Below are 26,486 nucleotides of genomic sequence, written 5' to 3' on the forward strand. Positions count from 1 at the left end.
GAGCTTTAATTCAACATAATAAAGTAACTAAGACTTTTTGCTGTATTTTTACAAGATCCTTGGTAACAGTAATTACACAAATAGTGTCCTACAGTTAATAATGTAGACAGCAGGTGGAGTACAGTGGTAGCCGTCCTAACATAACATTTGGTCGACTTTTTTATCCAAAAGTGCCTCACAGTGTTTTTGGCCTGGGTGGGAATCATCTTTACAGTTGGCAGTAGTGCACAGTGCTCACAGCACCAGTTTTTCTTGAATATAATAGTGAAAACAAAGTGGGTATGACTACATAATATACAACATATTGCTACACATGATGACACAATGAACCACAAACATGACATGATTACTTAAAATGTCTGACCTAACAAAGCTCTGGAGGATATGGCCCCCTCTTCTGAGGAACTTTATATATATATTTTCTGTCAACACGACACTACTTTATGTCAGTGAATATGAGACAGCTTTGTGGTCATCATGCAGCATTTTCCTAGGATACCTGTTCCAAAATGAAGACAAACTGAGCAAGAAGGAAATATTCAGGCAGTGACATGGCTATGCAGAGGAAAAATCCCCTTTTGAACAGCTGTTGGTTACTATAAAACATGAGATAGATGGTAACGTAATTGGGATTCCATGATTTCAGAGCAGATTACATAATGTTGGTGCCCTGTATAATACTGTAACCCTGAGAAAATCTTTCTTGAAACGTTGGGTTTCTTTGCTGGTGTTGGGACATGACCAGTGCAATGAAGCTTGAGAGATTATCTCAAAAGCGAAAGGGGGGATTCCAAAAAAAGCATTGCACAAAAAGCGGAGAATGGATTAGAACGCAACAGCGCTTGTAGGCTATTGTGGTTTAGGCTGCACTGATTTTGGGGTGGGGTGCAGTAAGGACACTTGAAATTATTCTGATGAGAGGGTGAGAAAGTTTGGGTGGAAGTGAGCTTCAGAGTAACGTGACACTACGACTGTTCCTCTCCTGCCCTGCCCTGTCTTCTCCCTCTGTGTGCCTGAGCGGGTTTGCCAGACAGCAGCTGATGACCATTCATTTTGCTCTTGGCAACAACATCACCATCACGCACCATGACTCAGTGTATATGTTACATTATATTTTATGCAAACAAGCACAGAAAAACTTGTACATCACCATCTGCACCGCTAATTTTTTGTGGTGTTTCAGATAAATCAACGTAAAGCTGTTGTTCTCCTACACTTTTCTGAATTTGTTCCTAAACATTACAAATGTTTATGTGCTTGTTGTGCCTGTCTCTGGCGTGATCCTAATAGGAGTTCTCAAAGTATTTTAATGCTTTGGTTTGGCCACAGCATAACAAAAGAGTTTTAAATGCGGGGGACTAAACCACATTTGGACATACCACAACCCAATTTTTCTTAACATGTACATGCAACACTTACTGTGATGAGGTCAGTATCTCAGCTAAACCCTCTCTCTGCTCATAAATCAAGGTCCAACTTGTCAGCAGTGTCCCATTCATTTGCAAGAATTTGGCTGATATTTCAGACCATTGCTAAGAGTGTACATGGGAATACTCAGAATAGAGGCACAGAGGAACTGATGCCTCAACAGCTGCTGTCAAAAGCCTCTAAACAAAGTCTCTTGTTGTTCCTTGAAAGACAAGCATCTACTCAACTCTGTAACTGTCCTGGTTTATCTGTGCAGCGGGAGACCTGGTTAAAGCTCCCAGTTGTATATGCTCTTTTCTTTTAGCCAGCAAAGAACTGTCTTAGTAGCCATTTTCATGTGCAAGGAAGTTCCTCCACTTGGTTTGAAGCCGTAGTCCACAATTTCTATAAAAAATGTCAAAGGTAAATGTAATGTTGAATGGATGCTTACAGGTTGTGTTGTTTTGTTCTTGGGTAATAACTGAATGATTAACAAAAGCACAGAGGAAGTGAAAAGCACTTACCAGATATTATTTCAAACACAGTTTGGGCAGAGTAGGCCAGTCAACCTTTTACTTTGTGTGATTCTTACTCATATATTCCATAAAAATTGTGGACCACATTGAATTTCTCACAACTCACAACCAGACTCAGCCTTCATGCTGGTGCAGAATTGGTAGATATGAGAGAGGTAACCATCATGTATCTTTACCATATGCTGCTCTGGTAGACCTTCTTCTGTTACAGGAGTACTGAAGGCCCAAGAGATCAAGTCTGCGTGATATGTTGGAAATTAATACTCCAACCACTAATACGCTCAGGGGAAGTAATACCTCAGCAACAGCTGTCATAGGAATGATAAACTGGACCTCAGTTTGTTACTGCACAGATTTGACTTGTACTTCGAAATCCTGAAGCTTATAACTTGATGTAAATGCTATACATATGTGTAAGTTCAAAAACCTCCAAACGATGGTTTGTATCTGTTAAACGGCTGTGTACTTTTTGTTTTTTAGAGTATTGTATTTGAATATCCAGCTTTAAAAGAAAAATCCATTTTGTTTTGCAAAACCTTACCATTATCAACAGAAGATCAAATTTCCTCTTCATTAAAACCACTGTTATCCCAAGAGTGTCTTTCACTGATATGTTTTCTGGCCTAGGCTTCACCCTACATGACAGTGTCCAGAGCAGCACAGACAAGGGAGGGACATTTCCCTTGTGAGTGTTCATACATGTCCTGCCTGTCAGCAGGCAAACCACTCCCAATGATGTCCAGCATCAGACCACGCTGACTGATCTTTGATCCTCTGCCTTGCTCCTGAGTGCCAGGGCTATAGACAGTGACCCAACCAGCTGAGCGTAGCCAAGGTCCCATAGAACCACACCCTGAAACCACACAATCATTACTGGGTCTTGCTTCCACTCTGTCTATGTCTGTTATTGTCATACATCATAGCGAAAGGTTCTTGCCACTCAAGGTGACACCAGTGACATTTTACAACATCTGGAAATGCCGGCTTGCACACAGCAATCTGGAAGTGATCTTCAACATATGATAGCGTTTCCTACTTCTCAAATACAAATTAGTCTTGGGCCTGTATCTAGTGCAACCTTGTGGGAAAATATGTTATGATCACCAGAGCTTTGAAGTGAAACAACATGTCCAACCAAATAAACTGGCTATGCATTTTGCATACACCAGTGCAGTACACATAGGTCCCACCTATAACACAAGTTATAGGTGGGACCTGATATGACCAGAGAACTAGTGCTTTATTATGAGCTGGGGTCCCAGAGTGATGCTTCATGTGAAGAGGTTTCTAAGTCCTTGGCCTGCGGTATTTAGCGACAATAGCGGCTAACCATTCCTGACAGTTGGTGAGGTATCATGCTGAACTAGATGAAGACACGAACAGAATGTCCAGTGGAACTTCCCTTTCTTCCCCGTGTCTCACACACATATTTTAGCTAAAATGTAAGTTATTTTTCACCATAGGAAAATGTCATCATCACAGAACAGGTGCTTTAATGGGCTGGGTGGAGACAACGGTCAGCGCTGCCTGACACCCTTCATTCGCTTTATTATGAGGAGATAGTGTGGGAAGTTCGGAAGAGTTGACTCAACCAATAAACGGCTCTTTTGACACTACATGTCAAGAAATTACAGAACAGATGTGTAGGTGCTGCAGACCAAAAACACATGGCAGTCAGGAGGAGTAAGAAAGAAAGAAAGCGAAAAGGACAGAAGGTAGTAAGACAAAAGAATCTACTCCAAAAGCTTGAATGGGAGACACAGAAGAAAAGAGAGAAGGATGCTATCCACAAGATAATCTCTTTACACACATTCTGAGCCTGAACAGATATAAATCTATTTGGCTGGTGGCTCTAAAGCTGATCATGCCTCCCCACGTTCTATACATGAACATTCATGTACAAAATGTTGAGCTGTTACAGCCAACAACATTTTTGGCTGTTACATAGCCCTCAGTGCACCGTATAGCCCTTCCAAGATATGTCGATTGAACAATTGAATAATAGACATACCCTGAAGTCTGGCAGTCTAGAAGGGCCAAACATTGTGTCGTTTTCCATCCAAAGTATGTATTAGGAAATTATGAGGAAACGTCTGCACAGTTCAAATACCATTTTTAATGATGTCCAGACTGAGAGCCTGTTAAAAGCAGAGTGGAGATATATTGATGGGGTCATTCACAAACTATTACCGACTGTACTGAGGTTCGAGTTCATGAGCTGTGAGGTTTTAAGCACATAAACTCATCTTAACAAGAATCCACAGCCATGCTAACCACTCTGTGAGGCTGCATAGACTTTGAGCTAAATGCTAATATTTAGAGGTCGACCAATATTATTGACTGATAAAAGCCTGAAACAGATATACCAATAGTGCATATGTTGTCTGCAGATATGAAAACTTTCTTTTACAGAACATGATACAGAAAAATATGCCTGGAGTCATTTTAGAAACAATACAGTACTCTCAGCACAGTTTGCAGCGCATGTAGCAGAGTACGCATCACAGTGCAGAGTCAGGTTTTGTCTACATTTTAAGTTGCCAACTAGTTTGTGAAATACGTTGCTGGAAAGTAAATAAACAATGACCCCATGATTTCCAATATGAAACTGACAAATGCATATACATAAACAGTGTCAGCGGAAATGTCAGTATCAGAATTTCTTAATCCCTAAAGTCAGTATTGGTCCCAAAAATCCAGTATGGATCAACATGTTAGTATACTCACCAGGAAAATTCTATTAAGCTGACATTAAGCAGGTGTAATATTTACCTCATGGCCCATCTAAGCTCGGGTGTTAGCATGCTAATGTTTCATAGCTAGTACTGTACACAAAGTATAATTGAGATTGGGAATGTAGATATCTTTGCAGGTATTTAGTGATGCATCACAGGAAAGGATCATTTTTCAGGATATAATTTTAATTTGATAATAACACTAGACGAAAAGTCAGGGACTAACTAAAGACTAAAAACTATAGACTAAAACTACTAGACAACTACAACTAAAAGTCAGCCTTATGGACCAAAGTCATTAGGATCAATCATCTGGGCAACATGATTGTACAGAGTTGAATGGCAATCCATTCAGCAGTTGTTGAGATTTTTCACTCTGAATCAAAGTTATAGACTGGTTGACCGGCAGGCATTCATGTAGAGTTATGCTGCTCATATGGCTAAAAAACAATCAGGTGGTGGAAAGCCTCCTTACAACATGACAAAACAATCAAGTGACTGCTCTCACATTTCTAGATGACCAGAATGGTAGATGACTAGCAAAAACACCACTGATATAGAATAGAATAGAATAGAATAGAATAGAATAGAATAGAATAGAACTTTATTGATCCCTTTGGTGCAAACCAGAGGGGAAATTGTTGATATATAGGAATAAAGAGGTCTGACCTGGCAGGACATGGTTGGGTGTTGCAGGCTATCAGTCCAGTAGCTGGTCTTGATCTGGGATTGCAGTATGACATGTTCACCTGCACTCTCAAGTCTTTGTAGCACGCTGTCTTGGTGTTCATTTGGCCTGTATGGGTAATAGGTAAACAAGTTCAAGGATATCATCTGTAGAGGAGAACACAATTTTCCATTTAGACTCTACTCTGTCTTTCACTTGGCTATTTTAAAATAGCAGTAAAACAAAACTGCAGACTCACGCAGTTCTACTTTCTGCATATCTTGGAAACAGTACCTTGACAAAAACAATCTGGAATTTCAGTCAGAATGGTGAATTAAATGTTTGCACTTAATACAGATGTGAATGTACGTGAATATGTGACACTTTTTTCATAACGTGAAGGCAATATGTTTTGCACTGACACTGAAACACCCTTGAGGAGGGAGAAAGGAGGGTTGATTGATGTCAGAACACATGTGCTTATTTGCCACACCTGCCTTTGCACATGCAATGAAATGATTTTGTCTCTGTCACACATATACGTAACCCTTTAACAGATGGTTGAATGTATTTGCTTATCAATTTTTTTTTTTAAAGTCTTCATCATCTTTGAATGCTGTGACTTTTATACTGCTGAGTTTAGGCACAAATGCAGATCTGACAGTGTTGTTTGATTTAAGTAAAGCTTCAATTAGCAGATCCTTAGGTTGTTAGTTGGCCGTAGGCAAGGTCAATCTGCACATCTCAGCCCATGCAGGTCAGTTAGTCGGTCACACTCTTTAATAAAGCAAACCCCCCCCGCCCCTAACCTATCATGACCTACAATCAGGACACAAAAACGGTGGAGGTGGTTAGGGTGGGTCGCAACAGGCCAGGGTGGGGAACTTTAACCTGAAGGGTCAATCAATAGGAATTCTACACTGGGGGCTTTGTTCACACTCATGAAGCCAAGCCAGCGCACGTGCACAAGTCCACCCATGTGTATACAAGCACTCACAAAGAGAAATGTGCATGAGTGAACACACATGAACAGGCATGCACACATATACACTTTTGTCCTGTAACCTCTGGCCACAAATTACCTGCTCAGGCCATTACAGCAGCCTTTGCATGTGTGTGTGTGTACACTAGTTTAATACCAGGCCTGTGCTGGGACAAAGGCCTTCGGTTTCAGACATGCATGTGTGTGCTTGCTGTGTGAGTGTGAGTGTAATAGCAGGTGTCCAGTAGAACAAGAAGAAGTCCCACCAGTTCCAAACAAGAGCCTCTGATGTCCCCCGAGTAATGATGGGAATGTTCTCCTCTCCATTTAACCTGCAGCTAAAAGCCTTATTATAGGTCAGAGAGGCCAGACTGCGCTTTAGATGCTTGTCTATTGATCTACAAACTGCCTTCTTAATCTATGGCCCGGCCCAGATTGAGATTAGAGGTGATCTGTCCTTTTTCATCAATGCACCTGACTTTTTTTTTATTTTTTTATTTTAAGAACGAGATCTCTGGGAGAAAACACAAACAAGTTTTCTTAACAAAGAGATGAACATATTTTCATTTCATGCATGTTTGCTCATACCTCCGGCACAAGTTGCTGAGCACTGGGAGCGTATGATGGCCCATGTATAATTGTGTTTGATGTGATTCTTCATTAGCTTGTCATCAGTTCTCTTTAGAGTATATTCCCAACGCACGCCCGGATTCCACCCCTGCAACAATATCTAAAGGAAAAAATATGTTGGTAAGCCACCACGAGAAGATTAAGGAACAACAGAAGGGAAGGCAGTCTTACACAATTCATGATAAAAACAAAACAAAACAAAAAAGTGCACAATTGCACATCAACAAGTGTCATATTACAGAGGTCAAAGCAAAATTTCTATGTCCACTGTTCACTCACCTCTATGATCAGTGTCTCATTAGTGGGTCCAACGGATATGAGGCTCTCTGGTCTGTTATATGGTCTCTTGTACTCAAAAATACTTCCAGCGATGGGATGTCGGCCCGGCCAATCCACTGTCCAGTGGCCGTTAAGGTAGTAGTGTCTCTGGGTGTCCCTGATGGCCAGGTAAGAGCTGGACGTATTTAGTTCCACCACACGGATACTCCGAGCTCCTGCTGGGATGGTTACCACCCCATAGTACTCTGACAAAGAGAGTCAAACTTTAAACAAGCACTAAAAGCAGGAAAAATCCTAATGATACTAAAAGAAAACAACATCTTCATGGCAATGTTAGGGTTACGTGTATGAACTGTAAAATGATCCAAAGCAGGAAGATGCAATTAATATCTGGGACACAGTAACAAATCCCTACTTTAAAAAAAAAAAATTCACCAAAACCAAAAAAACATAAATAGGAAAACTCACGGTTAGTAAAATGTTGCTTTGTGTACTGTCCTTTGTAGATCTTGCAGGTGGAATTATCACCTTTACACACCCCACAAGCATCAGGCACAGCTGTTGAGCCCAAAACACGGTCACAGCCCACTCTCTGTGGAAGAAAAGCATCATTGCTTTTGACCACAAAGTAGATTATATGTACGAAATGCAAGATGACATCACACTACGTAAAAGATGACAAGAGTTGAAAACTACCAACATTTGTTCTGTCCGTGGTGACAGGTCAACATTTTATTTTTCCTGACAGCTAAAGACATTCTGAGACAGCAAGTCAGCAAGGGACGAATGGTGTTCCCTACCCTTAAATCCATTCTCAACTTCAAAGACGTCACACGCAAAATCATTACTCAAAAAAACGTCAAACTAATTCCATACATTTTAAAATAAATGTTCGGTCAAATCATGTTTCACTGCTTAACATTACCTCACACAGTCCGTCAATACAGACATTAGAGCTGTCCTGTGAGCAAAGTGTCCCATCCTTAACTTTGCTGGCCAGGGCGAAGAAAAAATCAAAACCTTCGGCAAAGCAGTACAGTTTGCATACATCTTGATCTGGAAGAAAAAGAAAATGACCACAGGAGCTAATGGATGGCTATCTGGAAACAGCATCTCTAAATTTTCTCTTTTATGATTTCACATCTTGTTTTTTTTTTGCTCTTTTTTCTGAGCAAATCTGAAAATTAACATCTGTCTCACCGTCCACTCTAGTGTATGGTCTCCAGGTGTAATACCATCCTCTGAACTGCTTGCTGTTGAATTCAGCACATTGTTTCGCCCGATAGTCTACGGTGTTTGAGGGACAATCCACAGTATTACAAAGTTTGTACGATCTGGAGGAGCCCTCGCAGAACTTTCCTCCATATGTCGGCCTGCGGAGATGGATGGAAACAAAAGTCATGTAACAAAGTTTTCCATTTGTCGCACAATACTCATGATAACATTCAGCATTTCCTTGATGTTAACATCCCGGTTTCTTTATTTACGTGAGCCCGACGTGTTGGCACACAATAACAAATTAATATAGAGCAATGTATTGACATAATTCATCTCATGAGGAAGAAAACACTTAAGTTGCTTTTGATCTGTACAGTGAGCGAAGAAACTGTGCTCCATTACAAAGAACACTGAATTTCATTGTCCACTCATGAGCAACACGTGATTAAGCTATATGTGTGTCTGAGCGTGCCTTTGTGAAGGCTTCTCCAATCACAGGTGTATATCCCCGGGCTAAGTTCCTAAAAATCCCTTCCACGGAACAATTAGACCTTCTATAAGCCCTCCAATCACATTGTCACTTATCTCTCTCTCGCTCTCAGGTTCTTTCCTTTCATATCTCTGCATTTCATCTTTCACTTTTTTAATCCCTTCTCTGTCATCTCTCCCCCCTCCTCTCTCTCTCTCTCTCTCTCTCTTTCCTGCTTCATTCCACTTCCCCGTCTTTGTCCTCCCAACTCTCCACCACCATCTTTCCTCCCGTCTCTCTTCCTCCTCATCACTCTCTGTCTAATTTAGCCCACCACTTGTCAGGATCTTGGCATGACATGATAAAGAGGAGGTCCTTTGGGACAGTGGGCCCCCTGACTGACCGACAGTGCAAATAATCCTGAGTGACTGATGAGTAGGGGACTAAGTGAGCAGATAAGTGATGAAGCGACAGACTCATGTGAGTGATCTTCACTATTTTAATCACATGTCCTAATATACTCTTGGCCTCGCGTCAAGCAATCGCAGACACGACAGACCATCCTTGCACCAAAACATGGTCACTTAATAAATCTTCCCTGCGCCCTCTAAGAAACATCAAAAGATGAAGTATTTGATGCGATCTCAATAGCTCTGCTTTGGTAATCAGTTGTGTTACTGTGCGTTTCTCTACCTGGGGTTGTTGCACTGCCTCTCTCGATAGGTGACTCCGCTCTCGCAGCTTCGAGAGCAGGCGGACCAGGATGACCACTCAGACCAGTGGCCGTGCTGAGGCCTCGGGCCCTCATCGCCCTGTTTCACACACTGGCCCCTACGACACCACTGAATGGAAAGAAAGAAGAACAATGAGTGGGATGCAGACAAGAGACAAGAGTGGAGGCACATAAAAATGTCATACAACATACGGACTTTCCAGTGGACTCGACCTTTTATCTCCTTTATGATGACTGATCACAGAAGAGCCAAAAAGAATGCGGTCCACTCCTCGTTACATGCTTTCAATCTATCAGTGAAACTCCGGTTGGGCTGCTTTTTGGACGTTTTCTACCTATAACTGTCATCAGCCACAATCAACGGAGCTAAGCCAAACATGGCTGAAATGTGGAAAAAATGTCTCATGTCTGACAAGAATACTCTCCTACACAAAAATAATACTGTACATGTACCATTGTTATACCATCATCATCGCTGCACTTCATGTACTGTATTTCTTTTTGCTTTTACCCCATTGCCATTGTTTTATTCATAAAAGCAGCAAAACAATTAAAAAAAAAGAAAAAAAAGAAGAAAAAACACGAAACAGATTGAAATACTGTTGCCAAAAATCAACCAACTGATAAAGTAATAATTTTTCTAATCAAAACAAAACAACATGAAACAAAAGGATAACTATCTGCCAAGGGACTGAGATAATTTGACTTCTTTCCAGTGCAAATTAACTGTAAGGGTGGAGTATCTCCCTTTTGTGACTTATTTATTTGTATTTATGTTTGGATTTGAACCTAAACCTGGAGCAGGATTTTTACTACCCATTTTTCAAAGGTTTTCCCATGTTCTTTCAATTTGAGAATTTCCCTTTCATTCTTCTGGCCTGATTAGTGAGCAGAGAGCCATGTGCACACAATGCTACCAGTTGCTTCTTTTTGCCCTGCAGAGAGGTATTTGACTGTGGTGCACAATTACCTCCACAGAATCCACACCCCTCTGCATCAGAGCCACACTGACAAAGCAGCTTTCCGATGATAAACGCTGTCAAACGTGTTCCATGAGGCAACCAGGCAAAACAGAGGAAGAATATTAAACTAAATCATGTAAATACACTTTTTTTTTTTCTTTTTAGCCTTTGCTGCATGAGATCATGGAACATCCTACAGGGCAAGCATGTCTCACGCTCCTGAATCAAGTAAATTTGCAGTGTGTGCTTCAAAAAGACTGAACCATTACCCAACAAACCAATTACAAGTTCCAAAATGAGACGTACTTCACTCAACATCTCTAGATGCAATGTGATCTACACTCAGTTAAAGCAACATTATGTCAGCGCTGTTTCCTGGTACAGCATTCAGCAGGATTTGTACCTGTCAAGAAGACATCCGTCATAATACACGCAACTGAACACCTTGGAGTGATCGCAAGAACCTCAAGAACATACACACAAACACACATAGTATGCATACAATCCAATCATTCATGCATTCATGAGCACTGATAGAGGGGACATATGTTCAGCTGTTCTTGCTCTTGCTGTGCGCTCATGCCTGCACTCGAGCCCATAGACACACACACACACTAGCACACACTAGCACACACAACCTCACAAACACACACCTCTCCAAATAATCTCATGGTCCTTGACTAAGAACTAGAACAGCTGATTTCCCCTCAGTTTTCCCCCTGCGGCCGAGTGCCACAGATTCCTATGTGAGCCTGTCATTGTTTGTGTTCAGCTAATTGTCCCGCCGAGGGAGAGAGGGTGAAATTAAACCATCAAGTTCAATATATTGAGAAGCAAATGCTGATGAGGGGCTGTCAGAGGAGTGGGGGTGAGAGAGAGAGAGAGAGAGAGAGAGAGAGAGAGAGAGAGAGAGAGAGAGAGAGAGAGAGAGAGAGAGAGAGAGAGAGAGAGAGAGAGAGCCTTTGGGGGGAGAGTCATCTCAAAAGAAACAAAGAATAAATAAAGAGCACAGATTGCTTTTTGGCCACAACCCCAATGGTATATTTCTGCCACATCAGCTACAAACCCATTGCAGCTGTTCCCTGAGGTAAAATAATGGAAGGGGAGTGTGGTACCTCTGTCAAAAAGAGGGATTTTATTCACACTGTACTCAACTGAACTCAAATCTAAAACACAGTAAAGCTGCTCCAAATTGTTCGGGCGAATTTAATAGTGCGCGCTGGGACACAAGGACGCTGTTGTGTAAAAGGACGCTGTTAAAGGAAGCACAGTGTCACTCAGTTCATGCCTTTTGTCTTGAAGTATTTGCACTATATAACACTCAATAAATGCTGCTTTTATAATGGTATCCACATCAATTTGGCCTGCAGTCTGTATAAATTACTATTGCTCTTTGTCTCCTGCAATTTACTGGCTCAGAGGCCCGTAGTTTCCCTTGGAGGAGGAATGTATGCTCTTTTTTTTTTACAAGCTCTTCCCCTTCTTTTAATACACACAGTTGATAATGTTACGCAGCAAAAAAAAAACTGCTGAGCCAACTCTACTCTGAGATTAGATTCAGTTATTTTCATTGGTTTTGCACAGCTCAGTCTATTATCATTGAGTGGAGAATTTGAGAACTGACACTTTTTAATGTTCTTGTTTGAGACGTGTGACTCTCTTCGTGAGCTTTTTTCCCCCACCTAAACTGCAAAGAAGTTTTTGTTCGACACTCCAACCTTTTTGGTACGATGTTGCCATGGAACAGTATCCTGGCACAAGTCCAACAAAACAAACAACAAACAAACAAACAAAAAAAAGCCCTCCTGATTTGACGAAACAAGGCGTATCAACATCATTTTAGCGCCTTCAGCTAAAATGGAACAAATGCTACCTCAGTGATGGCTTGATTAAAGGGTATCTCTACCCCATGAATAGATGGTGCATTGTTTTCCAAAACATGATTAATGACATTCTGAAGAAGGAGGTAGCTCGCCCTATGTTCCTGCTAGTTGGTATGACCACTTGAATTGCCTCAAAGGCGATGGATAAATCAGTCCAATAGAAGTCAGCGGTTCCCATGCCACTCATGTGATGCCGTTCTTAAGGTGACAAAGCCTGGGAGTGTATCACCGAACCCTGTCTACCTCATACACAAACACACATGCACGCACACACACGCACACACACACCAACATAAACCAAGTGTTAAATCACCATATCAGGGCCGCAGGCTGAGCCTTCAGCAGCTGGCATGAATTTGGTTTCGCACTTCCTCCCAACACGGTGGCACCACAGAGCCTTGCAGATATCCTGGAATGACATCAGGAAAAAAAAGCAAAGAGCGTTTTACATGGCACTCCGAACATGTTTTCTTGCTCCACATTTCCAAAAAATTGGATGATCAGGATCCTCCTCAAAACAGCTGTGAACAAAGCAAGCAGTGGGAAGAACAATAAATTATGATAACATTGTTATTTTATTGTTATTTTGCCTCTTGAGACCTATAAAAACTTGTTGATGGAAACTTGCTGGAATAGAGAGATAGTCTGAATAATGATCTTCTGGCAAGCTATCACTGTGCAGCAATTGCGTATCTCCAAAACATTCATGCTTCAGTAGCTATGATAACAACTTTTTGAAAAAGAGGAAGAAAAATTCATGAATCTGCTCCAGCTGCTCCACATACACTGTCTCTGTTGCAGAATGACAAAAGAATTTAATTGAAAACACTGCTATTGCTACTTTTTTGTTGTAAATTTTCTTTTCCTGACACATCTTCAGGTTAGAAAAAGTGAAGCATCCACAGCAGGTAAAGACAAAGTTCTAGCAGGGCACAACTGCCTTACCAAGCTTACATGATGTCATGGCTTTGTTTCTCAGCAGTGGCCAGAAACACTCAGATGGGAGCACCGGGTGGTTGACTTGCACACATCGCCTGAGAAACATGGCCTGCTACTTTTTTAACATGTCTACTCTGTTGCTATCTAAATGACTATATCAGATTTTGACAACTCAGCGCAGATGCTGACAGACTCCTCAGCATCAGCTTGTTACTGCCAAGAGCCACCATGGACTTTATCCCAAGTCCTATTTGTCCAGCTGTTTTGCTTGCTCAGGCCTTTTGTAGCAGTAAAAATTGAAGCAAGAGAGAAAAGTTAGTGATGGAAAGAGTAGACACAGAGAGAGAGAGAGAGAGAGAGAGAGAAACAGGGAGAAATGATGGACAGAGTGTCACAGAATCTGAGGAAGAAAGAAAAACATCTCTTCGTATTTTTTCGCTTTTTCTTAAGGTAACCCATCTCTGTGTAACCCCACACACCATGGAGAGTATCATTTGTCTCCTCCAGCGGTACCTTATCTTGACAACGCCTGCCAAAAAGTTCCATGAAATATGAATTCATTACACAATGAGCTGCACCACTGAGACTGATACTTGTGGTGCTTTTTATGAGTAACAAGTGCCTGGAAAGACAGTGAGTATGATGACTGCTTGGGGAGTTTTGGGTCCTGTGCACCTTGCTGCTACCAGATGCACGAACATATGTTAAAGCTTAAACAATACATGTAAGTTCAGCTGTTTAGATAACTAAGCAAAGGAGGATACCATGTATTGATATCAAAGGTTCAAATTCAGCTAATTCTGGCACTGGAATTTGAACGTTTATTTCCCAAATGGAACTCACCTTCCTCAGCCGTGGCTCAGGATGTAGGGAAGATAGCCCACTAATTGGAAGGTTAGTGGTTTAATCTGGCCAAGTCGCTCCCGATGGTAGATGGGAACTTTGCATGAGAGCTCTGCTGCCATTGGTGTGTGAATGACGAATGCTTTGTAGAACCTATAGCCAAGTCTAAAAGGCACTACATACTAGTATAAGTGGAGACCCTTGAGTAGTTATGTTCTCATACTATACCAAACCAAAACCAAAGTTATCTTGAAGAACAAGGAAATGTGAAAATGCTTGCTTAAAGTCCCACATAACCGGTTTCCGCAGAGGGAGACTTAACAGATATTGCATTTACGTTATTAGGAAATTTGTATCCTGTTGAAGTGGTGACAATTTTAGGCAATGACATCCTACACTTTACAACATAACAGTAGATAAAACTACAAGACTGGTCAAATATTTGTTAAAAGAAATAGCACAAGAAAGTAGTATACAGAATAAATCCCTAGTTTGCAGATAGATCCACTTGACTGCAATCAGCGGCAATACAAATGCTCATAGGGGTATAGTTGTATTTTACTAAATCTAGATTCTGTCCTTTACTGGGGGGGTCTTTTGTTAAATGCTGTGTTTTGTGTTTGAGGGTCACTGTGCAGTATTGTACAAGTTACTTAAATTTCTGTCTCGTAACTATAGTGTACGGTTTAAGATAAGTTCAAGAAGAGCCCGGGTCCTTGGGGTAGATGTCTACTTTGTCTGGTTTGTTTACCTACATAGTTCAGTCTACCTTATATTCTTTTATACAGTACATGAGCTCTTTGCTTGAGTCGCCTCAACACAGATGAAATACCAATGTCTCAAGAAAAACTATCCACTGACTCTGTTTTTGGGGAAGGACAGGTTCATCTTTGGCTTAAGTGAGGTTTAGATAGGGCACTATGTTTGAATGAATGGATATCTGTAATTTAGCTGCTGGAACACCAATAATTTAAAACATCTTAGAATCATTATACATCCAAATTATCTCAATCCTATCTGGAATATCTGGCAGGGCATTTCAAACAGCAACATCAGCAGTAATGAGACAATGGGAGAGTGACAAGGAGAGATTCCCATTGGCAATACTCCAATGTATATTTAGTCATCTGTCCCAGTGAGTATTTCATGGGCAGCATTATAACTCTCACTGTTTGTTTTGTGTGTTTGTGTTAGAGAGACAGCACATCCATGTGTGTGTATGCACATGAGGGCATGTAACCAGAATCAGTTGCTCTTTTCCTTCCTCTTTCCTTTTTTTCTTCCTTTTTTCCTCTGCCTCATTCATCCCATCTCACTCTCAAGTTATTCCTCTGTTTTTCCTAAGAAGCAATACATCAGAATTTTAAAAACTAACTTCGCACTCAGGTTCCAACGGTTGTGCTGTCGAAACCCCTGAGAGAATCATGACATAGAGTGGGATTTTTTTTTTACTCATTTTTAAATTTGCATGGGGTGGCACAATGGAGTCAAAATCAATTTTACCTTCTTGAAATCGAGGGTACAGAGTTTGGCCTTCTCCCCAAACTGCCATTTGCACTGCGTGTCAGCGTCGTACAGCTCGCCAGGCAGCTTCTCGGGGTAGCGATACTCCTTGACTGCTCTGGGTTCATCTGATAGGCACAAAGCCTGGGCAGAGCTGGAGGATGAGAGAGAAAAGAGGAAAAGTTAGTTAGAAAAAGGAGAGATGGGAGAAAAAGAGAGGACATAGGACAAGGAAGAATGAAGAGGTGAGCAAAAAAGACAGAACAAGCAGAGTGGGAAAGAAGATAGCATTAAGGAGGAAGGAGTGAAGTTAAATAAGTCAGTGGAGGTGGTATTGATCATTAATCTTTAAATAAGTTATCTGTTACACACTGTACATTTTCACACAAAGTCAGACACATGCATGTTAGAAAAAAATGTAAAGTAGCTGGTCTATGAGACTCCCTGCAGCGCACAAAGAGATTCCACCACAGCGAGCATCACTCCACATGTTCCACTCGTACCAACACTGGGGACAACCGTAAAGTGTTGCCATGGCAACATAACACATTGCCAAACTCCAGACCTGACAGTAATGGTTTTAATGCATCAGACACTCAATTATGACAGACATAAAAAGTCCTTGCCCATATCGCTCATATCCTAACACCGGCGGGGGGTTTCCAATGTTAACTGATATCACTGGTTACTACACAGAGATGTTTTACAGCTTAAACACTGCAGTCGGGGGAATATAATACAAAAATATGGTGGAAAGAGCATGAAGAGGCAGAATATGTTGGAATGGTTCATTGTGTTAGTGAGTGGTCCTGATTGCTTTAGCAGAGTGTGTGTATGTGTGTGTGTATATAAGGTCTTCCCTTGCTTTATGAGTCCTGTGTGTCGACAGAGAACAATGGCTGTGGTGCAAGCGCTATATTCTGATATTCTACATTATTCACATAATAAGGTTCCTGAAAAATACATTACATTTACAGAAGAATCACACACATCATCGCATGGGTCAGGCCTGAGGGCAAACTCAACACTCATGCAACTCATTAAAAGAAAATTACAAATCCTGTGTAGTTAATTTGCAACATCTCTTGACAAATTCTCTTTTGAGCTGCTTTCTATTTGTACTGATCGAAGTGCAAAAGGGTCAGAACAAAATGTTTTTCCCCTAAATGTAAGCTGTAAGCACTGTACACAAGATTACCATCGGCTGGAGATAAATATGGAATGAAAAAAGCACCCATTCTCCTGCAGATCTCCTGACTCATCTCTTCCAGACAAAAAAAATAAAAAATCGCTGGGCTTTTTATATCCGCCGTGGTTTGTTGCTACGTCACAGTAAAATCTGCAAGTAAAAAAAACTCAGATATCCTGATGATAGCATGTCAGTTGCAAAACTGAGAAGAGCAACATCTAAAAAACACCTCCACTATACAAGACGACGCGCATACGGAAACACCAAAACTATAGCTTCACTTGTGATTAACTGAATCAACGCCTCTAACAGTGACGCCTCAAATATTCTGAGCTTCACTAAAATGATATATAAAGCAATAGTTTTACATCTTATATCATTCTTGTGGAGAAATAGATAAGTAAACCATACTGAACTCTCGGGTTGCACTGTTGCAGCAAAAATCAGAATTACAATTATTCTGAACAATACTGAGATAATGATCATTTATTCATTGATTTTAGTGGCAAAATATTTTTCAAAAATCACAGCACTGCCTTCACTTCCATGCTGTGCTACAATTAGACTTTAGAAAAGTTCTTCTTCACATGAATTAAGTGCATATTCTAAAAGAAAAATATCATAAATTCTATCCAAAATGCCTTACTGGCTTAAAATCTGGTAAACAATATACATTACAATTAATTGGGGCTCCCGAAACAGCTCACATGCATGCTACAGTAGAGGCTAGCTAGGAAGCTGTGCACACAGAGGCCTCTAGTCTCCTCGCTAAGTTACTTTAGCATGCACACCTCAGACAGGGTGTGTGGCCAAAAATTTACTTTAAAAGCATAAATAAAGCATTCTAATCTAAGATCCACCAATGTTATGAATTGTAAACAAAAATATCACAGTCAATCATAACTTTCTTTGCAGGAAACCAAAACCGATTAGCTTAGCTTAGCATAGCATAAGGGGAAACAGCTTGTAGCCTGGCTCATTTCAAAGGTGACAAAATCTGCCTATTATAGCATCATGGAGACTTATTGTGAAACGCTCAACAAGAAACTAAATAATCATATTTTGCACAATGCAAGAGCTTAAAAAAAAGAGTCTGTTAAAAGAAATGAGGCCCCATGTGGAGCTTTCATGTGCCACTGGCTTTTTTTATTTTTTATTTTGATGGTTGCACAAGAGCTCATACAAAAACAACTCTAAGCGGCTTTTAAGGATGTTGCCTCCCTTGCCATGAAAGTTGTCCATCCATTTTAGGCATGACAAAGACTTCAAATAAAGCATCTGAATATACATGCAGCATTGGCACAGAGCTCTCCAACAGGCTGAGGCGAGGCAGATTTAGAGCGAGTGTGATGTAAACTCTGTTGGCTCTCCGCAGCAGACGAAGGTGACACTTAGGAGTCTCATTTAACTCGGCGAGACACATTTAGCAAAGAACATTTATGTATCATAACATTCTGCTGATTGCAATTAGGAAAACATACAGCATTTCAGCAATTTTATCATTCAGTGATTATACAGGAAGACGACCCCTGCTTGGTTCAGCGGTGCAGAGATCCCCTCCACGTGGCCTCAGGGGGTGATGGGAGTTTAATATAAGGCTGACAGGTCTAACAAGGTTGAGGTCATCCCAGCTCTAATAACTCAGCGAGGAAATACACTGTCTGTCTCCACCACTCTGAGAGGGGAGACCTGACAGTTCAGTTAACACACTGGTAAATTTAGTGGAGGGCACTGACTCTGGGCTATCTAGTTACAAGCACGCACACACACACACACACACACACAAGCACACACAGAGACACACAAGCACACACAGAGACGCACAAAAACACGGCCAGACATATGGACGCTGCGTCGCTGATGGTTATTTTCTCGCTTGGGTGAGCAGGCTGTATGCATGAAAATGCAGCTATTGCACACCCACACCCATGCACAGTTTACTCCCTTGAAAACTGTTGCTAACATGCACCCTAACACGCAATAAATTCGCAATACGTAAAACACTATTTACAGAAAAAAAAAAAGCAGCACCTCAAATCACCTAACCCAGTTACGAAGTCAACTCTCTCTCTCTCTCTCTCTCTCTCTCACACACACACACATGCGTGCACACACAGCAGCCCTTTTTGTCCTTGCTTTATTTTCTAAAAGCAAAATAAAGTCTGTAACAGTTCCAACACCAGCGCAGTTCTTCATTTGGCACTCCGGATCACAGCGACATCAGTAACTGATATATCAGCTGCTGACATGTTTTTCTATAACACATGTTCGTCTATCAGTAACACATGTTGAAATATATAAACACAATGCACTTTAAAAGTGGCTATTTCCAGTCAGAATAATTTTGCTTCATAAACCAACACTGTGCTTTATGTCTTTGTTGCATGAGCACTTAACAAGGGGATGGCATGGGGCCTTACTCATCAGTATGCCATAAAGATGCGATGCAGCTCTTGTGTTCTGAAAACTTATTAAGACTTTTCAGGGAAAGTTAACCATAAATGTCAGTATTAATAAGAAAGTAGTCCTTAAATCATCTCGTTTGCTTTGTTCACCACAACAAAAGCATAACAGTGAGGGAAAATATGGCTGCTTACTTGAGGAAACGACTGAGGTACTGGCGGCTGCAGACAGACCAGGAGAAGATTCCATTGTGGCCGGCTAATGTGGGAGACATGATGTTGCCTTCTGACTTTTTACAAACATTCCCTTCACCATCGTGGACCATTCCAAAACTGGAGAATGAAAAAAAAAAAAGATACAATAGATTTTTTTTATGAACAAGTTATAGTGATTTAACAGAGGAAGACAGAAAAAGTAAAATAGAAAGTTATGGAACTTCATTATCTGCTGAAATCAGATGAAATATGCTTGAAAAGATCTTTTGATGTCCCTGCTGCTTAAATTACATGTTGATACACCTCCCATATGCAAAGTCGGCTGCAGAAGTTATTTTATCAAATCATTCATTGACTAACTACAACACTTGGATGTTCTTTTTCTTTTTTATATAAACAAATTCATGAACAGGTTGGTGCACATGATGAGCAAATTTATCATGACTGCTAACATGAACATAGTCTTACATTTCCTATCAACATGTAAACATGAAAGTGAATGGAAACCCTTACTTGTGTCCAGATTCATGGGCGATGGTGAATGCCAGGCCGAGGCCGGTGTCTTCATTAACAGTACAGCTCCGGTACTTGCTGCACATCCCGCTAATAGGAGCAAACCCTGGAAAAACAGCGATAAGCGTTTTTCAAATTTGACATCACATGTCAGTAATGTCATGAGTCTGAACTAGCTGTGGACTACATGTGTAAGACATTTCAAACACAGCATAGTTGACTTAAAATCCCTCCATATGTTAGAATATTGGACTCTGCGGGAACATTCCCAGATCCCCGTGCTACCTTTTACCTTTAAAAATTCTTCCTCTGTCTTCACTCCTTTCTCATATCTCTTATTCTCTATTAAACTCCCTTTTACTATCCAGCTCCCTATATTCCTCTCCCTGTCCACTTTCCTTCTGAAAAACGCACACACGGCACCCCTGGCTCTGAATCAAAAGGATAATACACATGGGGGCCTCCCTTTACGTCTTTGTCTCCGCGTCTCATGGAGAATGTAGCCTCGTGTTTTGTTTAATTTATGGCTCCAAGTCATTCACCATCGAGAGCAAAACCCCTAAAGCAATGTTCTCATGTACATAACTAATGTGAGTAATGATATTAAACATAACTAGGCAGATTGACTGTGAGAACTACCATTTAGTTCCTCTTTGTGTCAGGAAAGAGGTAGGACATTGATATTATATACTGGTTTTGAAATATGGGAGAAAACATTGAGGGATAGGGCTGTAACTGTAATGCAAATAAACTGTGTTATACAGTGAGTGCTAATGGCCATTTTACCTCACACCTTTGGGAATTAGTCAGCGCTAACTCTTATTTTGACAGCACACACACACACACAGACACACACACACCTTTGAACTAGGCTTTCATAGCAATGATTAGGGCTAATGCTAGTCTCAACACTTTGAAGTCAGAACTATGGTCTGGGGTTTGAAGGTAGTGTGTGTTTGCTCATATATGTGAGTGTGTGTTGGAGCGTGCATCGCTCTGTGTTTCTCTGGGACACAAAATGGAAGTTTTTTCTCACAGTGTTGAAGACAACGGTGTGTTGGCATGGTCATTACCACAAACAGGCTGTTGTTAGTTTGTTAGATGTTGCACGGTCACAAAGACTGAATGTGTGTTTGAAGCAAATGCGTTTGGTCTCTGCAGATAATAGCTAAAGAGCACTCTTTTAAATGTCCTGTGGTTTAAGTGAAAACATGACTAGTGCGGCTACTTTTTGAACTTATGGTCTTGCAACATTGTGCATTATATGCTGGAGGTCTGTATTTAATGCACAGTATGTTTCAGATTCACTCTTGCTTTTTATCTGCTGTTAAACTTTCCATAATACTGTACACTATACAGCATGTGACACACAGAAAAACTGCCCATCTTTTTAACATCTGGTTTGGCTGGTGTGATCCTGGGTCACACAGTGTGACAGAGGACAGGGACATCTTCCCAGAGAATGTCAGAGAAAGAAAATGACATATTTCTAGCAAGAGCAACAAATAAACCATAAATAGAAACAGATGCTATTTATGTGATGTTTAATGCGGAAAAACACTCTTACTGTCTGACTTCTCATTCTTTCATTGTCATTACATGGCAATGGATCAGTGTATTCGCAAGAATCCTTTATTTACTGTCAAATGACACTTTCGTGCGTTTGGTTACAGCTTCTTTTTTTGCAGAAATAAACAAGGCAATAAATACATACCGAGAGTATCACAGGGTTCATTCTTCCAGGAGCAGATGTCGAGTCCTGTGAGCAGGACGGCGTGGTCGTGGTGTCGACCCTCTCTCCCCCCCAGAGTGGACTGCCAGTGGCAGAAGCTGTTTAGTGTGTGGTCTGCATGGTGGTTGATCACCAAGCCATCCTGCAAGATAAAACAGATAAAAAGAGGCACAAAGAAAGACAGCATTGTCTTTGTGTAAGTAATGGCATTGCTGTTACATTTATTAGTAAATCTTGGTTCTCTGCCTGGATTTCAAGCTCTTTAAACATATGCATTTTGAAAGCAACATGAAGATCTAAGAAAAAAAAAGAAGTGTTGCTGCAGGGAAGACAAATGTCAAGGAGATTTGTGCATTTTTGGCATTCCTCTTGCTGATAATTAGTTCCTCTTAAGGAAGATTAAAATCTATGAAAATCACAGGTGGATGGAAAGCAGAAGCCATTGTTCTCAAACTGCTTGACTCTTTTTCTGACAGTACCCCACCTGTTTCTCTCTTTCTCTTTACCTCCTGCTCTCTTTCCAACTCCTGCACTCCATGAGAATTTCCCTCCTAAATCTGGCAAAGATTCAAGGAAACATAAACCCTATAATTAACCGCTGTAAAAATCCTTAGTAGTTAGGACAACCCCGGGAAAATCTTCTGAGACACTGAAGAGATCTGGACCTTCAGGCATGACAACAAATAAACAAACAAGTGATCTGTCTTTTTTGGAATTCACTCTTTGTTTGATGCTCCATAATGTGTGCAGCAAACACAGAGTGACATACTGACCTATTGGTGCGTGCGACTGACATTTTTGGACGTTTAAGGATTTCGCCTGACACTGCTTTGGAGATGCTCACCTGCTCTTCATCCAGGAGGACGAGGCCCACTATTACGATGTTGATATTCCCTCCTATCGTACCATCTTTGAACAGACTGGAGACCTAAAGGACACAGAAGCAAACATTATTACCTCTTATTAATACTGCCATTTACTTGAACACTTTCATCTGTCTGTCTGTGCTATGAAAATCTGTTTGGAGCTTGCAAGCAACACAAAACACAAGAAACTTTAAACAACACAAACACGATTATCCAGTTTAGTCTAATGTAGTGGAACATAAATGACTTTTGCATATTGCTTGATTAGGTTTGTGGAGTAAAGTGCTGTTCTGTCCTCAGACATGCAGGATCAGTCATTAAACACTTCAACTTTAGGTTCAACTAAAAAAACATGTTGCTTACTGTGTCAGAAACTTCCTTGACTTCATCCTGAAAACTAAACACCACAAGCATTTCTCTGACTCCGCTATAAATCAAAGGGTCAATGTGAATCAAAAGATGATTGTGGATATTTCCATTAATAAAGTCAAGCTGATTAAGCCTTGATATTAATACTGTAGCGCATGCATCAGAGAGGCCTGTTTCAAATGTATGAGACAACACACCTTGACATTCCTGTGGAAATAACACACAAAGCTCTTTTAATGGTATTGCTGACGTCTGACAACCACAACTGCTGTTTCCAATTCGGCTTCTTGTACAGACATATGATCAGTCATACCAGTTTGGGCTTTAAAAGCAGACTCTTAATCTTTTGTTCATGTTTGCTATCTGTCTTTCTCCCTGTGAATACATAAGGTGCCGCTCATAAAGCCTTTTTTTTTCCCCTCTGCAAAGACTCTCATTCATTCCTTATGTTCCTCATGTTTGGTCTTCCTTTGCACTGACTCATGAGAAGACACATGGCGGTGGTTTGTTACCAAACTCACGAGAAAATGCTGAGGTCAAAGAGGCAATCAAAGCTACTTACTTAAACTGAGATATCCAGAAACACCTGTGTTTGACAGAATGTCAGATCTGCACAGTCTGATCTGATCAAAACAGACGATCACTGTGTTTTCACTGCCACATCGAAGAAACAATCACACCAGTCTCCATAGAGCGTCAGTGTTTTGTGGTACATAATGCACAGCATGCTTTTTTTAAATTGGTAAATAAAACTGTTTTTGAAGTCTTTCAACTTTTCCACAGAGAAAGCATAAATCTGCATGGATGCTGGAAAGGCTTACTAGATTTAATTTTTAACAAATATTTAAAAACCTTTTTCAGACTCATGGGAGTGGTGCAGCTGGGGTGGAGGATTGGGTGTTTTCTGTGAAACTCCATACTGTATTTAGGTGACTCCTTGGAGGCTGCCTGCGACTGCTCCAACTCGGATTCTACTACAGAGAACCATGTTTTCAAAATAGACGGATTATCTTTGGATTTGTCAGTCAGTCATTAAGTAGCAAAACCAACGTGACGGAATTTGCTTGCAGATCAACTGAGAGGAACGGGGGGGACACTTTTGAGCGTCGCGGCGATGATCTCACCCAGATATCAGTTTCATGTTTTTAGATGTGCTCTGTCTGATAAGTTAGTCTAGAAGACAGGCGTGTCAAGTCACTAAGACTTCAGCATTGGCGAACCTCAAATAAACTGTATGTCTTCCAACCAGTGTCAGCTGATGTTACATGCTGTATAATGACAAATCAGAAGAAATTTTATTGTTGAGCGTGACATGCCAAAACTTCATTTGATGTGAGGAAATAAGCCACTGATATACGCCACGGTCAGGCACATTAGGCATTGTTATACTGTTGTAAAGTCACTTGTAAAGATTTTTTTATATGCTGACAGCAAGCAGGACTGTCCGTTTTGTGTGCATAAAAATGAAAGATGTGGTGTTGAAAGTAGACATCCTATATCATATCTACTATTCATAAAAACAAGACTCAACTGTAGGCCAGTGTTATGCCTTGAAAATACTCCCTTGTGTACATGCACACAGACAGTTGTTGCTATTAGAATACTTTTCAGTTTTTCCATGCATGCTCCTTGGGTCGTATACGTATTCCATGTATGCATACTACTGCCCAACATGTACACGATCATCCTCGTAGCGTAGACAACATAGGGACATTCGCGTCAGGGTCAATACAAACTCTCGCAGACTTCAAGAGATGTAAAAACGTATGTCTTATGGACTCTCACCTACTTATACACAGAAAGTAAAAAGCCAAATTCATGGCTCATGGCTCGATTCATGTTGGATGCAGACTTTGAAAGTGGACAGTAAAAGCACAGGTTCTTCTATTCATACTAGAAAACTTTGCTCACGTTGCCTCTTATACTGACCACAGAAATACACACAAGTCTCCCATGAATGTTCCTGGGATGTTTCTAAAGACTTTTTACAGTGTATAGCAGCTAGTTCCAGATTGTTCCGTATAGCATTGTGTCAATGTGATTATTCTCAGGGTGTGCTAACTGCATTGGATGGACACAGCACAGGACTTCTTACTGTGTTTTGGCACCCCTCCCCCATCAACCTCTATTCTATCTAACATTGCAGAATTCAATGTCTCTCACCATGTTCAGCACAGTAAGAACATATGTGGTTATGTTCTCATGGCCATGGTTGTCCATCATCTTTCTGTCCACCACCACCAGTGTCTCCACATTGAGCTTTTGACTGGCCTGATTCTTCACCAGCGCTGCTCTTTTGTTCCTGGGGATAAACTTGTACTCATCTGGCAGGATGAAAACATCCTCTTCTGGAGGTTTTGGCATATCTGTAAAAACAGATGGTGGAAGATAAAAGGGGTCAAAATTCATTCAATAATGGGATGTTATAAAGTCAAAAATATGTGGAAACAACCTGCAATGCACTGTGGCTACAGATTCAACATGATCAGGAACAAACTACTGTACAGAGACTTAAGTGATTGATGAAAACAATACATGTATGTTATAGCAATTTAATTGCAATTATAATGTCCATTTCAAATAAGCACAACCTTTATTTCCCACAGCTGATTAGACTGTGTGTTTTGAAAGTTTTGAAATGACCTTCACTAGCCAAATGGCTACCTTTAAACACCAGTGATGCTGGCAAGCACTTGACAACCACTTCAGATGATTAACAGTGCTCTTACATTTGTGACCTGATGTCATGGATAAACTGCAGACTGAGATTGTTTCTCTTGTTGACTCTGGCAGTCCCAGTGTTATGCTACTATTAAGTAAAGTGTGAAACCACAGGATGTGGCTGCACATTAGCTGCAGCTACAGAAAGTCACAATATATGCACCAACATGTATATGGAGGATTTACAGGCTGGAAGCATTCATTTTCCCGTCAGTGTCGTCACCAAAGAGATGCCTGAGCAGTTTCATACTCTGTAGACAATGATAGACAATAAACAGCAAGACCAATTTTATTCATTAAGAGAACCTATCTGTTTTAATCATCTTTGCAAACTGAAGGTATTTAAGATAAAGAAAAGGCTGTATTATAAGAATGAAGACTATGTGCCATTACTTGTTATGGTGAACATGTGACCAGGAACACACACATCTAATCACGTTCACATCACTCTCATATTTTTACTATGACATAAGATTAATAATATATCTGTCAGTGAAAAAGCACAGCCTAACACCACTGTGGCATTTGACATTATCGCCTCCAATCTTCTCTTGCATGTTTTCAGGTTATCACAACTTTCACCTATCAGTGGCTGCCTGAGATAAACTACAAAGGTTGGAACGTTTGCTTATATAGGCGGAAAGCAGGTGAATGACCAAAGTGCCTTTCTGACTAAAACACAGCACAGGTGT

At 40.7% G+C, this 26,486-nt stretch overlaps 1 protein-coding gene across 1 annotated transcript in view; it reads right to left on the reverse strand.

The window, feature by feature from the left end:
* Positions 1 to 26,486, reverse strand: part of adamts16 (ADAM metallopeptidase with thrombospondin type 1 motif, 16) — a 54,091-nt gene that overhangs the window by 10,931 nt on the left and 16,674 nt on the right. The window contains exons 5-18 of the mRNA XM_008294884.1: positions 25,237 to 25,439; positions 22,683 to 22,766; positions 21,821 to 21,980; positions 20,107 to 20,212; positions 19,573 to 19,710; positions 15,787 to 15,940; positions 12,815 to 12,910; positions 9,617 to 9,765; positions 8,437 to 8,609; positions 8,162 to 8,292; positions 7,705 to 7,828; positions 7,237 to 7,481; positions 6,916 to 7,057; positions 5,348 to 5,474 (exon numbers count right to left, since the gene is read on the reverse strand). Coding sequence (XP_008293106.1) covers positions 5,348 to 5,474; positions 6,916 to 7,057; positions 7,237 to 7,481; positions 7,705 to 7,828; positions 8,162 to 8,292; positions 8,437 to 8,609; positions 9,617 to 9,765; positions 12,815 to 12,910; positions 15,787 to 15,940; positions 19,573 to 19,710; positions 20,107 to 20,212; positions 21,821 to 21,980; positions 22,683 to 22,766; positions 25,237 to 25,439 — 2,032 coding nt within the window. The remainder of the gene's footprint in view (positions 1 to 5,347; positions 5,475 to 6,915; positions 7,058 to 7,236; positions 7,482 to 7,704; positions 7,829 to 8,161; positions 8,293 to 8,436; positions 8,610 to 9,616; positions 9,766 to 12,814; positions 12,911 to 15,786; positions 15,941 to 19,572; positions 19,711 to 20,106; positions 20,213 to 21,820; positions 21,981 to 22,682; positions 22,767 to 25,236; positions 25,440 to 26,486) is intronic.

This window comes from Stegastes partitus, unplaced genomic scaffold (genome assembly GCF_000690725.1).
Source record: "Stegastes partitus isolate 25-593 unplaced genomic scaffold, Stegastes_partitus-1.0.2 Scaffold1004, whole genome shotgun sequence".
Classification (NCBI taxonomy): domain Eukaryota; kingdom Metazoa; phylum Chordata; class Actinopteri; family Pomacentridae; genus Stegastes; species Stegastes partitus.